This window comes from Synchiropus splendidus, chromosome 1, assembly GCF_027744825.2.
Source record: "Synchiropus splendidus isolate RoL2022-P1 chromosome 1, RoL_Sspl_1.0, whole genome shotgun sequence".
Classification (NCBI taxonomy): Eukaryota; Metazoa; Chordata; class Actinopteri; order Syngnathiformes; family Callionymidae; genus Synchiropus; species Synchiropus splendidus.
In genome coordinates, this window is record NC_071334.1 from 26,996,775 (window position 1) to 27,012,997 (window position 16,223).

Genomic DNA, 16,223 nt, shown 5'->3' on the forward strand with positions numbered 1-16,223 from the left:
GACAGCATTATGATCATCAGAGATGATTGTCTTCTGCAATGAGTTTTTGTGTTGCTAGTGGTCCAACATATGACTTAATTGTATAATATTACTTTAAACATGAATAGATTCAGAGAGTGAAACGAGACGTTGAGTCAGATTGAAAAATCCTGACAATGAATGGGTGGACTCATTCAAATATTGGCACACCCACCAGACCAACTTTAGAGCTCCAGCATGACCATTACTTTTTATGACCACCATTTAGTGACAGGATTCTAAGGTAGAGTAACCTAACTTTCTACGACCCTAAATAACAAACGAAAACAATGTTATGAGTGATGAAAGGCTCAAGAATATTTTACTGTCCTTTTTTATGATCTACCTCACCAATGGCGCGCCTTCTCTTGCACATGGGGCGCTGCAGTCTCAGAAAAGACAGAGGGTGGTAGAGAGAGTGCAACAGCAACCTCCTAATACATAGATTTGGGCCTTGTTTACAGATGAACAATCTCTCTACATAAAGAAAACAGTCTACTCGACACATGCATTGAATGTAACTTTCAACAATGATTTTATTAGCAGTCCCAAGAGGCCATGAGAAAACAAAAGAAAAATGAAAGAAAAAAAAAAAAAAGGAAACAAAGATTACAGACGGCGGGTCGGTCAATCGGTCACGATGGAACAGAGGGAATTACACACTCGCACACGCCAAACAAACACAATGATTAAAAAGAACACAAAAATGATAAATTTGAATTCACTGATCGTGTGTGTGTGTGTATGTTGGGGTGCTTATCCCTCTGTTCCGGGGCCATGTGCAGGGTCAACTTGACACCGACGCACATGATTGCGCACACACACCCACACAGTTACAATTATTTAATTCATTATCTGTTATTATTTAGTCATCCATCACTCTGTCTGGGCTCGGTTTTATAAAAAGAGTTTGCTATTGGAGGGTTGTTGAAGCCCCAAACAGCCTTCAGTGCTTTAGAATGACCACGGAGTCGCCATTGGCCGTCTTGCTCTAGTCTGTTGCATACATATATGTTTGTGTATTTACATTGCCTTCGCCTGTCAGGTGTTACTCTGCAGTGTTACTCTCACTGATCATTTGCTTCTCACCTTTCACAGGGAATGCGCCACCTGCTGGCTGATCTTAGCAACAGCAAGGACAGATTTATTTCATTAGTTTTAAAAAATATTATAGATAAAGCGCTTCTTATTTCACAATAGTGAAAGGTGCCCAGGAGGGTCAGAGGGGTCATACAGTTCTGGAGGGACTCTGCATGTCTAGCTGAGAAGCTGGCGGATCTCCTTGTGCATGTGACACAAGAAGTCGACATAAGACGCTCCCCCGCTGACGCTCTGGTCCTCCACCAGGAAGTGTTTGAACATTAGCTCGGATCCGTCTTCCTGCTTCACCACCACCAGCTGCAAGGAGAGGGGTTCACGTTCAAAAACGAGGGACGACAAAGAGAGGTGACCAGTAAGAAGAGAACTTACCTTCATGAATCTCGATCGCTGCCCTCGGAAAGACTCGACAATCTCATGCAGTCTTTGAGAAAGTGGGTTGTCTAGGACTGGCAGACTTGTCTGGAAGAGCCATATAGTGAGGTACAGGGTCAGTTGGGAGGGACACAAGTCTTTGTAGCAGTGTAGGGGTGTGTAGTTGGAGAGTTAGAGGAGAGAGACTTGGATTAAAGGTGAGAGGTAGGCCTGTGACCTTTGACTTCAAAGGTCAAGATAGGAGCCCATACAAAAGTAGAGCTTGAGGTAATGAGGAAACGGTGCAGGTGTGAGTCTGACAGAAGAAGCGTGAGTCATTTGTGCACGTACAAATTTGGGCGAATGTTGAGAGTGAGGGTGGCGGGCTGCACTCACCATGCCAGGGTCGATCTGGCCAAAGCTGGACACACCAAAGATGTTCAGCAGCAACTCCTGTTGGGCACTGGCTCCCACCCACAAGAAGAGGTGTAGACCGGTCTCCAGGAGATACACTCCACCTTTGGACAGTCTCTCCTCAGAGTCTCGGACAGCCACTGGCAACGAGCCACTTTCCAACTTCATCTGCAATGAACATTGAGATTCATGATTGTGCAATGTATTTGTACATTAACACTGCATGAAGGAAAGTGAGATGTGACGTCCGGGCAAGAGTCACCAATGCTCTTCAGATAACAGCAGGAGCCTCACCATGGGCAGCAGACGGGGGTAGAAGAAGACCTGAGTCTCCGCCACGTCCATGCAGCTGATCAGCTGCCTCAAATAGGCTCGGTCGTCCAGAGAGACGTGGGCTCCGGGTAGAAGCATGTCACTCTTCAGCACACAGTTCAGGTAGACTGGCAGCAACTTCATGCACTCGGGAAGAATTAGCTAGGAATCAAAACAAAACTTGACGTCTGATAATCTGTTCAGTTATCAAAAAAGTACCATCATGAAACGGATGTTGCCAGTTGAGACGATGAAGAGAAACTTCCCACAACAACCCAACCGCACCAGCTGATAACACACAGCATTTTGGCTCATTTGCGCACATACCTGTCCAGTAGATGAAGGACTGGAACAGTTCTTGCGGTAGCAAGCCAGTATCTGAGCACACTGGTTTATTAAGGTCTCCCTCACCGCTTTGGTGGGATTGTTGAGGACACCACGGAACGCTGCAACACAGAACATGTATCAGTGTCATCCTGTCAATCATGGAACCGTCCGCAGTGACGTGCAGTCATTCTCACCGAACTTTGAGAAGAAGTTGATGATGGTATCAGTCTCGCAATTACGATACAGGTCAGCCAGCTGAGAGCAACAGTTGACGGCCATGTTGTGCACGCGAAGACGCCGCTGACCGCTGCAGCTGGTGTACAGCACGGCACACTGCCAACAGAAGTCCAGGTGCTCAATGGACAAACTCTAGCATTCTGGGAATAATGACTACCTCACAAATAAACAGCTGACTGTTAATGTGTCTTCAGGGCATTAGATTCTGAGTTGAAAGAAATGTTTAAAGGGGACTTATCCTGCTGAATAAAGTGTCTTTTGAAATGTTATTTAACTGCTGTGCAACTTTTCAGTATGTTTTTGCACAACTCACAAATTTTACTCTATCCATCTACCTATTCATCCATCCATCCAGAGAGAGAGAGAGATGGATAGATGGCAACCAATTTGTTTAGCAGGAGTTTAACTTTAGCTTACACCAACCAGGCCCACCCTGCTTTAGGTCCAAAACCTCCACCTTGTTGCCTTTCACGTGATAACACAAACATAAAGGGGTTCTGGTGGCATTAGGAGTTTCAGGACCACTGAGACTCACACACCAAACTTAAAATAGCGAGGTGAATAACTGAGATTGAAACACATGTATCAGAATAGTTGGAAATGCAGACGAGGTCCTTGTTAAGTTTGAAAATGTTTCTCATATGTGCTGACCTGCATCAGGGCACCAGTCTCCTCGCTGAGCTTGTCGTCGTGTTTGAACTCAACGGTGACAGCCTTGTCACAGTCCAGTCCTGCCAGCTCCACATCAGTGGTGTTGCTCATGAAGAAGGAGCCAAAAAAGTCAGTTGCTCTGATACCTAAATAGAATCGGAGCATGACAAATGTGCCGGGGAGAAAATCACCTCATCTTTGCCTGCAACAAGAACTCACCTGTGCTAGTTCGTACTCTCATCACTGCATCAAAGCCAACAGGTTTCTGAACGTCTCGCCTCAAGTCATTTAGAAATCTCTCCTGGTCTGACTGAGCCTGCAGTAGAGGAAACCCAGACCGTGAGTGTTCATGGACACAATTTACCTCTGATACAATAATACTACCTGGAAGTAGGTGTACTTGTAGATGGACCCCCCAGTGGAAACTGGTACCACCCCCAACGTGGCAACATCCACATACTGGTTGGGAAAAAGGAAGAGATCCACACAGCAGCCCTGAGCCACACACTCTTTGGCCAGAGTGTTGTAGAAGTTGACTTGAGGCTGAAATAGTGACTACAAATGACAGAGAAAAGAACGTATGTGACCTTTAAACTCTTTCGAGGCAAATTACACGTCTTTCTACTCTCAAGCACAGAATTTTAAAAATTTGACACAGTTAAAAACACTCATCAAATTTATGTTCACCTTTTCCTTATCAGTGCCAACCAGCTTCTTGTCTTCCCTGTTCTTCAATTTTCCTGGAGCCTCAGCAATTGGCAAGGACGTGTGGAACATGAACAGCTTTCCTGCACAATCTGCTGCCTGAGAAGGTCAAAACAGTTTTAATGAACCTCTGATACCACAGGATTCGAATAAATCCATTACTGAGGATGACAGTCTTCTGTATCTTTACACATACAACATTGTTTATTAGAACCCCAGAATGTTACCTTCAGTGCCTCCAGCCCTGCCTGGATGACAGGTCCAAAAACTGTCTCGGTCTCCCTGGTGTCCGCAAACATTTTAGGAATCTGATCCAGCAAACTACAAACCATAAAACACATGAGTCTCCAAAATGTGCCTAACATGTTATTTGTCTGCTTACCTCTCGATAACTAGCCGGCTCTCGTTCACGTTCACCAGGAAACCATCCAGAAGTGGTACAAACATATCCGACACATCAGACACCACCAACATCTGCGGTTGGGCCAGGCTGGACTTGACATTGTAGAAGTGCAACACTTTGTTGTAGGTGACAAAGCCCACACGGACCACAGAGTCTGCTTCTGGGTTTTCTCTAAAAGGGACACGAAAATAAGAAAATAAAGAAAAACTGCAAGCACCTTTTAATTGTAGTTGCCGCAATTTATCCTAACCACTTCAATTCAACACATTCAATTTAAATGTTTGTATTATGTGGATACTAGAAATAAATAAAATATGCAAGGCTTTCACTGGAAAAACGCTCCATGCCTAGTCTTAAGTCAGTTCACTTCAACAGATGTTGTGCATAAAAGGTTTCTACTTCTTACCGAGGCAGGCAGTCGAGGAGATTCTTGAGTTCTTCACAGACCATGTTGACCATTCCACTCTTAACAGCATTGTAGGATACATCAATGAGGAATATGAAGGCCGGAGCTTCAGGAAGTTTGTTGTTCTATTTAGGATAGAAAGAAGCATTTAAAAAAAAACTTTTGACAAATAACTCACTGACTCATTGAAAAATAAAATCTTTATTTTCTCAACTTAATATTAAAAATGAGGCCTTAATATAAATGGGGCCAAAAAAGGCAGTGTACATAAATGTAAAGTAAAATTAATGTGTATGCAGTTACATTTTCTATTAAGTGCAATCAATCATTCACATGTTTTAGGGGGTCATAAAATGGGTTATATATAGACCATGGTCTGACTGCCAAAGTTGCATGGGTCTGTACTTACTTTGCAATAATCAACAGTAGCCAGAAACTCATAGCTGCCCAGCGAAAGTTCTGGTCTGTCATAGCAGTCAACCCTTTTCCCAGTGTGGTCCAGATGCTGGAAATAATGTGGAGGAACTAGGAACAGACAAGAGTAGACAAGTGTTAGACAAGACACCTTTGGTAAAGAAAAATTATAAAATTAGATTTAAATACCTTCTGTGACACAACTACAGAAGCCACACTGGAAGCGACGCCCCCCCTCAATGAACTGCATGTATGGACACATGTAAGCCTTGCAGCGGTTGCAACGGATTGGGCCGGACTCCCCGTGATCCACCAGATATGGGGGACTCTGGATGAAGAAGAGTGAGGCAGTTGTTTGATGATGAAATTCCATGATTCCATCATCACAATTAAGAATGACACAGTGATTTCCAAGCATAAATAATGTCACACAAAACAGGTTCGAGGTGGCTTGACTTGGTGTATTCTTATTGCAGACAAGAGCTACTACAACAAGATGAAGATATGCTGCTAAAAGTGGTGTTCTGTCTGTTGTATCTGATTAATTACATAAGGTTATAAGGTTGCTCTTTGGTGCTACAGCTGTTACATATTGAAATGACTTATTTTGGAATTTTCACATTCACATCAACCTATAAATAATCACTACACAAATCACCTCATCTGGCGGCAGGGTTGCAAGAGGTTTGATGACTGCAGCCAGTGGCACCTGGGACTGCTTGGCCATATCGGCGGTGCAAGGCATGTTGTAGGCTGTGCAGCGGATGAACCGGGGACTGGCATTACCTGAAGGTAAAGATCACAAAAATGTGTTGGATGGCCATGCAAACAGTATTTGGATTAATCTATATGACTTTAAAATGTAATCGCACTTTGCATCACGAATAAATTGTGTCAATAGACTCAATTGTATTGATGGTACTGAAGGGGACTGTTTCTGTAAAAACAGTACAACATATGCACCAAGACTGTTTCTTCATTAGACAGTATTGTGACCAATAGTACTCACCTTGGTCTCTAACATGGAAATTAGTGGTGACAAGAGGTGGCACCTGGCCTCTGACACCGGTGGTGAAAGGCTCAGTGATCTTGGCCTTGTCATCTTCAATTACTTGGATCTAAATGTTAGAATAGATAGCAAAAACAGTTAATGCATGTATGTGGCACCAGTACACAAACCCACTATCTCAAGTTCTGAAGAAGGACTATCTAACACCCATGCAGAGGAGGAATGCAGCACAACCAAACTGACAGTACAGACTCAAGTCTTTTAACCAGATTTAAAAGGAAACCTTTCCCCCAACTAGTCAAGTAACAGATGGTAAAAGCTCATGCCCAGGATTAAGCAGATTCAATTGATAATGACACAAATCAAATGAAACCCCTGAACTAGTGACAATGGTAAGGATCCAAGAATTATCTGTTTGTCCAAATAGAGTACCATACTCTAGACAAACAGATAACATTGAACAGTATTATAGGTAGAATGATTAGCTTCAGTACATAGCAGTGATGAATGGAAAGGAAAGGTTAATAGAAAATCATCTTAGTTATTCAAAATATAAGGCGGCCACAAATAAATAATTGATAGAAATATATTAGCCTTGTACATTAAAATTAAAGGGAAGCTTCATAATAACAGTTTTGCACTTCCCCAAGTAAGACTTCTGTGTTTCATCCGATCATGCAGTGGATTCTGGTGCTCAAAACGTTTATTAGATATCATCAAGTATAATCATAATTTTTATTCTGTGTTATATGTGCACGCAAATTGTTGCACAGGCCTGCTTGTGAAGCTGAGGGTATATCAGTGTACATGATGTGTGTTGTTGCTGATGATCATGTATTGCCATGCTGGGAAAGGCTGAGTTGTTTGAGTTAAGTTAAACATCACATTCACCATGGGTAAGGCTGAAGCAATTCTACGCTCAAGTTAGTATATGTAATTAAAATCTACATTCCCATCAGTGACAGGGTTTGGCAGGTCAGTATTCAGATATAGGACATGAAAAGCAAGCATAAGAGGCAGTGAAGAAGAGGAGGAAGAGACAGTCACACAGGAAACTTACTGGACTGGGGATAGCGTCTGGATCTATTCTATGTCTTGATTTCTGCACAGCCGGCATGTCAGACGCTTGCTTTACATTCAAACGTTTGTCCAGCAAATTGTGCAAGTCGGGACAATGCGATAAAAAAAGAATGAAAGATAAAAAGAGTGTGAGAAGAGAGGAATGAGCCAAGCTGCAGCAGGAACAGTTGTCATTCAAGAGGAGCCGAGCAGTACTGATTAGTATAGATTGGTTAACTGCAGGGAAGTCAGCGCGGACATTACACTCAGTTACAGTTACAGTATTGACCTTAAGGGAGAGGATCATTCTCATCACGTTTTTACACATACGCACAGACAAGTCGGTCACTGCATAGCCATTGTACTGTATATAGCCACAGCTGTACAATGGTTTTGTGTTGACTTTTAGCGATAACCATAACCTTCGCTTCCCTGCATAAGTTTTAGTCGCGGCAATTACAGTAGAAATGATAGTGTAGTCAAATACAATATTCAATACACTTTATTATACACTATATTATATTACAGAAATATTTAATTTAGATAACTATTACCTTGAAGGTCAGAGCAACTGAATAAAAACTTCCTTTTCTCAATTCCAATTTCTTTCACATGGTTACTTACAAACGCTAAGAAAAGACAGTTCACCAAACAGATTAGCAGCTGAGCAAGTACAAAACGTTCCACACATATTAAGACATCCTTGTTAGGATCAAAACTACAAATAAAATTACTAGATGCATTTTAAAAGATCTGAAAAATACTTCTATAAAAAAGGACTGTACTGAACTATTTGTTTTGAGATGTGTGTGCTCATATACAATATTTACAACATATAGTCATTTTTAACATCAAGGATAGTTAAGAGTACATCAGGAAGGATAAGAATAGGTCAAATGTTGGCATGAGGAACTAAGTGGGACACTATGAAAGTGGGAAAGTGATGAGGATAAAAACAAGTTTGAAGAGAAAAAAAAACAAGAAATAGATTGACAGATGCCCTAAATCATGTGAGAATCAAAAGGCGTAGAAAAGTTGATGATGAAGACAAGAAAAACTGAGGGTGATGGAAAGGTTGAGAAGCAGGAAATAAGGGATGAGAAAATAGAAAATTACGGTACATGTAAAAAAAACCCAAAAAAAAACGTAACAAACAAAAGAATGTGTGAGACTAAGTTAGTGAGCTACTTTGCCACCTGTTGATGGTCCCGTGTCATTAGATAGAGCACAAATGCCTGGCAGACTAATCTTTCTCCCGATTCATTTTTTCCTATGCAACAGAATTGCTGGGACTGTGACTTTATTTGCCAGGAATATTTGGGCTTTGTATATTTTAAAGTTGTTCATTTTCTCTCGAATTAAATATGGCTTTGAGATACATGTGATCATTTAAAATATTTTAATATACAAATTTATACTAGTTTTTTTCACAGCAGGAAAACGTAGTCTTGCATTTTTGGAATTTGCTTTATATTTCTTAGTACATTTTGAAGGTGCATAATTTTTTTAACATATTGTGTTTGCACGGACAAATCTAAAAGATACACATTTGAGAAATAGGTTTTGACAGAGCTACATATCTGATGATTAATTAATAAATTCATTTGTTTATTTATTTATTTTGGGCAGCAAAGTTATATTGAAGTTTAGACTACTCACCGGGCTAGGAATGGCATTTGGGTCAAGTTTTTTTGGAGCAGGTGCTGCAGGAGCTGGTGCAGGAGCTCCGTAGTTAGGCTGGCCAGGATATGGGCCTGCATAGCCTGGCTGAGGGGCTCTTACCTGCCCAAATGCCCCTGGAGAAAAGAAAAAAACATGAAGTGTCGTGCAGTGATGGCACTATGAAATTACAAAAAAAATCCTCACCATTTTGCTGGGGAGGAAACCCGCCTGGCATGCCTGGCTGGCTGGTAGTTTGTGGCTGGCGTGGTAGAGCTCCAGGGGGACCCACTGGAGGCATATGGCTGCTTTGAGCCATTGACGTGGGAGGCATTTGAGCTTGAGGAGGAGGGGGACCTGAGTGGTAAGGTGATGGTTGTGATGGGGTTGGCTGAGGTGGAATTGGACCAGGGTATACACCTGGGGGAACTGAAGCTGATGGAGGACCAGGAGGAGGATAAGACCCAGGTTGGGAGATGGTAGGAGGTGGTCTGGGTGGAAAAGAGCTCTGTGCCGCTGAGGGTGGGCCAGAATTGAAGGCAGGTTGGCTGACAGGTGGAAGTGATGAGGAAAAGGGTGGCTGAGCAGGAGGGGGGGATTGCTGTGGTTGTGACACAGCAGGGGCTTGTGTGGGTGGAGGCACTGGAGCAGAGTAGTGTGAGTTAGAAAACCCTTGTTGTGAGGATGGAGGCAGGGGTGCTTGGGAGGTGAACTGCGGTTGGGAGGTAGGGGGAAGAGAGTTGTAAGGTTGCTGAGATTGAGGTGGACCGCCATAATATTGCTGGGTAGTTACGGAACCGCTGGCTGGTGGCGGTTGGGAAGCAGCAGAGCAAGGCAGAGTTTGGGACTGAGTGAAAGATGTTGGAGGAGGACTTGAGAAAGCGGTTGGCCCAGGGGGTTGAGAAATAGGAGGAGGTGCTGAGGAGAGACAAGAAAGTGAGATATAAATTTAAAAAATGTTTACGCCACAGTTCACCTCTCTGCGTTAATAATAAGGTTTACCATAGCCTGGCCCAGCAGATGTCTGAGGCCCGGGTGTAATCTGCATCCCAGTCATCTGGTTGGTGACCTGTTGCATTGTGGGTGGTTGTCCGTATTGTTGAGGAAAGTTGGGCCGTGGACCAGACAAGTTAACGGCACCCTGGTTGTATGGCTGAGACATGGCAGGCCTGCAGCAGACAAATGACAGCGCTTGTTGTAAGTTCACACTCGGTGTCAAGACAGTTTCAGTGTTGTTTCCCAAAACTGCCGCTGCTCGTCCACTGTCTTCTCGGTCTTGTCAATCTTTGACACACACACACACCACACTTAGCGAACCCGCCATTAATTTAACCAGAGTGACTGTGGATTACGTTAATGCAGGACTATAATTGTTTGTTTTCGGTTGTCGGCTGTCCAGTAATAGTGCACCTGCGCCGCTGTGTCCGTGGACTGGACTAGCATTAAGTCCTCAGACGTCCAACTTTGCTGTTCACACATTATATGGGTGTCTTCCAACACACACATAGTCGGAGCAGGAAAGCATGGTAAAGCTCAATGCTTAAATTAGCTAGTCAGTGAGAGACAGACAACACACTGGGAAAATTGAATGTGGCTCAGTTTGTAATGCATCATTGAAAGGTGGATAGATGACAAGGCAACAAACAATGCAAGTCATATTAAAAAATGCTGATTTAGACTATGTTTTCTTTTTATTTATATTTTGTTCTCTTCAGGGTGCATAGTACTCATTGAGCAACTATACTTGGTGCGTAGTCATTGGTTCTATTAAAAATCAAAAAAATTACAAGGGACAAAGTGTTACTAGTAGAAAAAGATGCTTATCCTGCTCACATTTTTTTAACCACAAAAGGAATTTCTGACAAGCAAACATAGATGAACTATAATAAAACATGATAAATAAGACCTCAAAATATGACTCAACTTTACAGGATGCCCAAGGAGGCCAAATTGTATGTCTTAACAATAATTCCCATTTTTACCTCGGTGGAGCCTGAGTCATAGTCGGCGGTCCATTCTGTACATCTGCTGAATTGTGACTGTACTGATTGTACATTTGTGGGGCTGACACTGGAGGTGGGGCTGCAGAGGGTGGACCCCTTGCAGGACCTAAAAGGCAAAGATCAAATAATGAAACAATATGAACATAAATGAATAATATTTTGTTATTGCGACACTGAGAGAGCCACAACAAAAGAAAGACAACCAAGTATTTCATCTTTTTCAACTCATTCAAAGTATCTATTTACACAGACATTAGCAAGACAACAAGCAAAACTGATGACAATATCAGTTTAATCCTTAAGTTGTCACATTTTGGTGACAGTGCATTTAGTATTGTGAATTTAGGTAAATATCAACTGCCTTTGCACTGAGGATGCTGCTCCTTCCTGTCCTGTGATATTTAGATACTTAAAAGGTACGCACTCCAAATCACAATCCACAAAGAAACAGTGTAATCCAGGTGCTTTCCTTTTAACTTAATCACATGAAGAACAAGAACCAGAGGGCATTTGGTGACTGCAGAGCACATGAAAAGTGAAATGAGAAAAAGAGGTTACCCAAGTCAAGAGGGGAGGGAAGGTCAGAGGCAGGGTTGGCTGCCACAGCCTTAGAGGGAAAGCTTGAGAAAGAAGGATAACCTGAAATATAAGAAGGTGAAGACAAATACAGCGAGAGAGAGATGTAGGGAGATATTTAGGGGGATGAAGAAATGCGAGTGCAATACTGTGATCATTTTGTATGACAGAGACAGTTGTTAGTAACGTGGTCACTGGCAAACATCTGTAAAGAATAACAAAACAAGTACAAAAAAGAACATTTTATCAGCACTCACCCTGTGGTGGGGCACCAGGCTGGTAGCCTATAGCAGGGCTGTTGTAGGGCATGTAGGGAGCCGGATACCCACCATCCAGCGGCGCATATGTGGGCTGACCATAGCCAGGTTGTGGCTGGCCATAGGGAGAGGCCATCGGAGTGTGTTGGTTAACATTCATCCTCAATTCATTCCTAAAGCTGGATGACAAAATATCTCTCAAAATCAGCTCAGAGAAAAATAGACACCAAGAAAATAAAAAATATAATAATATCAAAATTGTCGTTATAGGTTGCATGATCAGCTTTGATCAAACACTGACAAATATGACAATATAAATCAAAACTCTGAAAGACATGTTGTCCAACTGCATGAAATTGAACAGTCTCAAGAGGTCTGGGGATCGACATCAACTCCACATCTCAAACAAATATGCTTTTGTGATGTTGTGGCACAAGCACAAGAAGTGTTAGGTCCAAGGTAAAAGTCCAGTAGTCCAGCTACAAACCCATTTTATGACCACTGGGGAGCATGATCAGAATGAATGAGTAAATGTACTGTAATTCCAGTGAATTACATTGTGGGTAGATTTGGTCCTAATAGATTTTTAAACAGTGAATAAGTAATTAGGTAAAACTAATTACAGTTTCCTGCACAAATAAACTCATTCGATATCGAAATGTTACTTATTTCCTTCTTCCTCCTTACACCAGAGGGATTAAGCTGCACTTCACTGTTGCTCTTCCTAATCTTGCCCATCCAATTGACCCCATTCCTGACCACCTCTGAAAAATACACTCTGAGAGCAAACCCCTGGGATGGTTCAATAAGGAGCAAATTCAAGCAGAATCCTGAATTATCTGTCTTCATTGTTCTTAAATTCAAGAGCAAATGTGTATCCTCCTGACTCCTAACTGTACGGCATGTATTCAACAGTGCCATTTCCGGGTTTCAAGACAACACCTTGACATACATTTATGTTGACCTGACACACCCGCAGATAACCAAGAGCTATCAACACAAGCACAATGTTTTCCCCCCATTCTTGTCAGCAAAAATATGACCATTTATAAATTAGCAACATTCACATTATACGGCTACTCTAACAGCCATTTCATGAATAAATAATGTTGTTTTCTAGTTCCCACATTCTGACTGCAAGCTTCATTTTGCCACCATAGTTCATACAACATATCAGTGATCCCTTATAATCCCAAATAATCCTTTCATGGAGAGTATATAGCATATATATCAAATAAGTGGTCTAAAGAAGGTAGCTAGGCTAGGTCTACGTTTGACAAGCCTTTTGCTTTCCTTTCCAAACGTCAGAAATCCATTTCAAACAGTAAAATATCGCTTCAGAAGTTTGGGGAGCCAGCTGATTGATAAACATACCATTAAAAGACATGACTTATTAAAACTGATTTTTTTTTTAAATACAGCTAAATCCTAAACAAGCCTCAAATTATTTGCTTTTAGAACCAGGGAATTTATAATTGTTGATATCAAAGCATAAGTTTTTTTTACTTCTTGCCAAAAGTTGCCCTGCTTGTGGATTTTGACAAAGTAACAGTATTGATTTACTTGGGTCACTAATTTAGGCCATTGCCCTCTACCTTATAATGTGATCATGAGACAATGGAGTCCTACTACAATCACAAATCACCACTTAGTCTGGAAACGACTGAGACGTTTTTTGAAACAGTAGTTGATTGTATGTTACATACAGTATACGACTGAGACTGAAATTCTGTAAAGAATCAATGCATTTAGATTAGCTTACTATTTCCTTCAAATATAATTTGCAGATTCAGTGCACAATTACATGACACAAATTCCAACGTGCAAAGCAACACATTTCTGTTTCAGCATGCGTCACTATCCTAATTTTCATTCCTATGCAATAAGGACCATGTTTCATACAGTCACTTTATTGACAGTTGTGTCTTTCTCAGACACTGTGGCCTTCTATGATTTGGAAAGGCACACAGTCGGGACTATATTTGCATCCTGCCTGCTGCTGTCAACACCGACACGGCACAGAGAGAGCAATCAAATGAAGTGTCAGTGACTTGCTAAGGACCCACGTATACACACTTCCAAGGGTGGAAGTTGTATTCGTGGAAAGTAAATACTCACAGAAGACAAAAGGTTTTGATGCCAAATACGTGATATTCAAAGAGGTAAAATAGAAAAAAACTTGCAATAAATAGAAATGTAGTAAAGGAACGTGTATTGTCTGCTATCTACAGGCTCTAATTTTGTCTTTAACACAACCAACACAACGGTAGGCTGAGTAAGTACACTTTCAAGACCCCAGGTTGAGGCCAAGTTGGGACAAAGGTTTCCAGACGTGGGTTGATCAGTGTAAGGTGTTCATCTTACATACAGTCCAAACAGATGTTCAATTTAGACAGAATTTAGATTGCATGACCAATAGGAAGGAGCTAAAAGCCAGTGAATGAGCCTTTTGGTTCACGTGGAGATAACTGGAAGGTTCGAGAGAGATAATTTTCGACAACCGTGTGTTTGGCTAGACCATACATCACAAACTGCCTTTTGTACAAGTAGTCTAAAAGCGATTTAGGAAACATTGAGGGCAAACTTGTTGAGAAATCACCATCAAAAATGAAAAACACTTGACTTGGGCACAGCCCAATTTCATGAAAATGCAGCTCATGAGAGAAGGCAGGAAAAGTAAACAATCTTATAACACTTAATGAACATGGTATTTTCAGTGTTAAGTGTTTTATCTGGTGAGTAATACATCGTTCTGTTAGTTTACTGTGACCAAGACCACTACAAACAAACAGAATACCAGTGTTGCATTTCGTATCATACTTGTCAGTGGTTTCGACTACAACGGCGAATTCATACAAGATCTTTTCTCCTTATTGTACATGTGTGTGCATAACAGTTTGTTGAGGATCAATTGACAGACAGACGAGTGAGGCCTTTAAATAATTCATCAGTGCAGCAGGTACTACACCGAGAAATACAATCGCCAGAGCGATGCTTCTGTTTACTAAACCGGGCCGAATAAACTACATCAGGCGGCCTGCTGGTGAAGAAGTGAAAGGGAAAATAAAGCGTGGTCACAAGCTAAGGTTTCCATTCACCGGGACAGGTACCTGACCGATGCTACAAATGCCGCATTAGCACACTGACTTGCGTTGGCAAACAAACCCTTTCAAAACACTCGTCAAAGTTAGCGCTTGGATGCTCTCCGGCCTCAGTACAATAAATCACATGGTAAAACGGGGAGTTCGGCCGAATGTCAGAGCAAACAAAAACTAAATTTAGAGTTAAGTTTAGCGCCAGCAGTTGTGACAGCGATAGCATTCAATCAGCTGGCCGAAGCTACAGTACAACAGCTAATGACAGGCAGCTAGCGTTAGCATTAGCATAGAAGCTAATTCCTAGTCAAAAGGGAGGAAATGCTTCGACATTTATCAGAACTAATTCTGGACCCACCTCCGATACTTGGTGAGTGATACGACCGTCTTCCGCACGGGGCTAAATGTCGGACCCGAAATGCGGTAAAGTGTGAAGCTGTCCCGAGGTGTTGCTCACTAATCCAGGTTCCAGCGGCGGACATCCAGCGGAACTACTGTGCGACTGTGCCACGTCCACATCCGGACACGGGCTGTGACGACTTCCTCCGTTCACTGCGCCTCTGCTGCCCGCAGAGGTAATTCTCCTACATCGTCCATGGTTTTAATTAAACGTGTGTCCTTTTCCTTTTTAAATTAAGTACGACCGTAAAAACGTAAGAGTCATCCTCCGTATCTTTCATATTGGAACAACTAACATTTCTGAGTCACAAACCAGCCATTCCTCATTTAACCAAGACAGCGGATCAACAAAAATAACTCTTTAAAAAGGTTGTTTTAAATGAAAATAATTAAATTTGTGACCCAAACTGTAAGACACAAGATTTTAACTGGAACAAATAATAAAGTTCAGCTAGTTCTTTCAGATCCTAGTGCATGTTACTCAGCCTGAAATGCTCAGTAGCCGTACCACACAGGGGACGAAAGGTCGCCTGAGCAAATACCCTCATTTAAGAACTAAAAGTGATGTTTTGTAATGACTGACTGAAGGTCTCTAAGATTAGATTTGCTGAAGAATCAGTCAAAGTATAGATGATTTGACATAGGATTCATGTCATCTGAACAGTCCAGCTAATCTTAGAGACTTTTGGACAAACTAGTGGTGGTTATTTTCGGTGTCTCTATCAGATGCATCCCCCTCCTGTGCCCAGCTCTTAAGAGTGACATGGCAAGTGTTGAATAGTGACTGTGAACAGACCCTTGAGTCCCCTCCCCTGGTGCCCGTCAAC

At 42.0% G+C, this 16,223-nt stretch overlaps 1 protein-coding gene across 4 annotated transcripts; it reads right to left on the reverse strand.

Moving 5' to 3' along the window:
* Positions 1-530: 530 nt before the first annotated feature.
* Positions 531-15,511, reverse strand: sec24c (SEC24 homolog C, COPII coat complex component). Of its 4 annotated transcripts, XM_053876423.1 has the most exons (25): positions 15,356-15,511; positions 11,903-12,081; positions 11,628-11,708; positions 11,049-11,175; positions 10,069-10,235; positions 9,274-9,984; positions 9,067-9,203; positions 7,409-7,477; positions 6,349-6,457; positions 5,998-6,125; positions 5,529-5,667; positions 5,335-5,450; positions 4,926-5,050; positions 4,499-4,690; positions 4,344-4,437; positions 4,099-4,215; positions 3,796-3,966; positions 3,631-3,727; positions 3,412-3,557; positions 2,718-2,856; positions 2,524-2,642; positions 2,179-2,358; positions 1,867-2,052; positions 1,489-1,578; positions 531-1,416 (listed from the first exon to the last, which is right to left on the reverse strand). In XM_053876423.1, the coding sequence occupies exons 2-25, from the start codon at positions 12,060-12,062 to the stop codon at positions 1,276-1,278; spliced, it is 3,741 nt and encodes a 1,246-aa protein (XP_053732398.1). In that variant the 5' UTR covers positions 12,063-12,081; positions 15,356-15,511; the 3' UTR covers positions 531-1,275. The 4 variants fall into 4 exon arrangements, with proteins under 4 accessions (XP_053732398.1, XP_053732419.1, XP_053732408.1 ...); XM_053876444.1 differs by lacking the exon at positions 11,628-11,708; XM_053876433.1 differs by lacking the exon at positions 7,409-7,477.
* Positions 15,512-16,223: the final 712 nt, after the last annotated feature.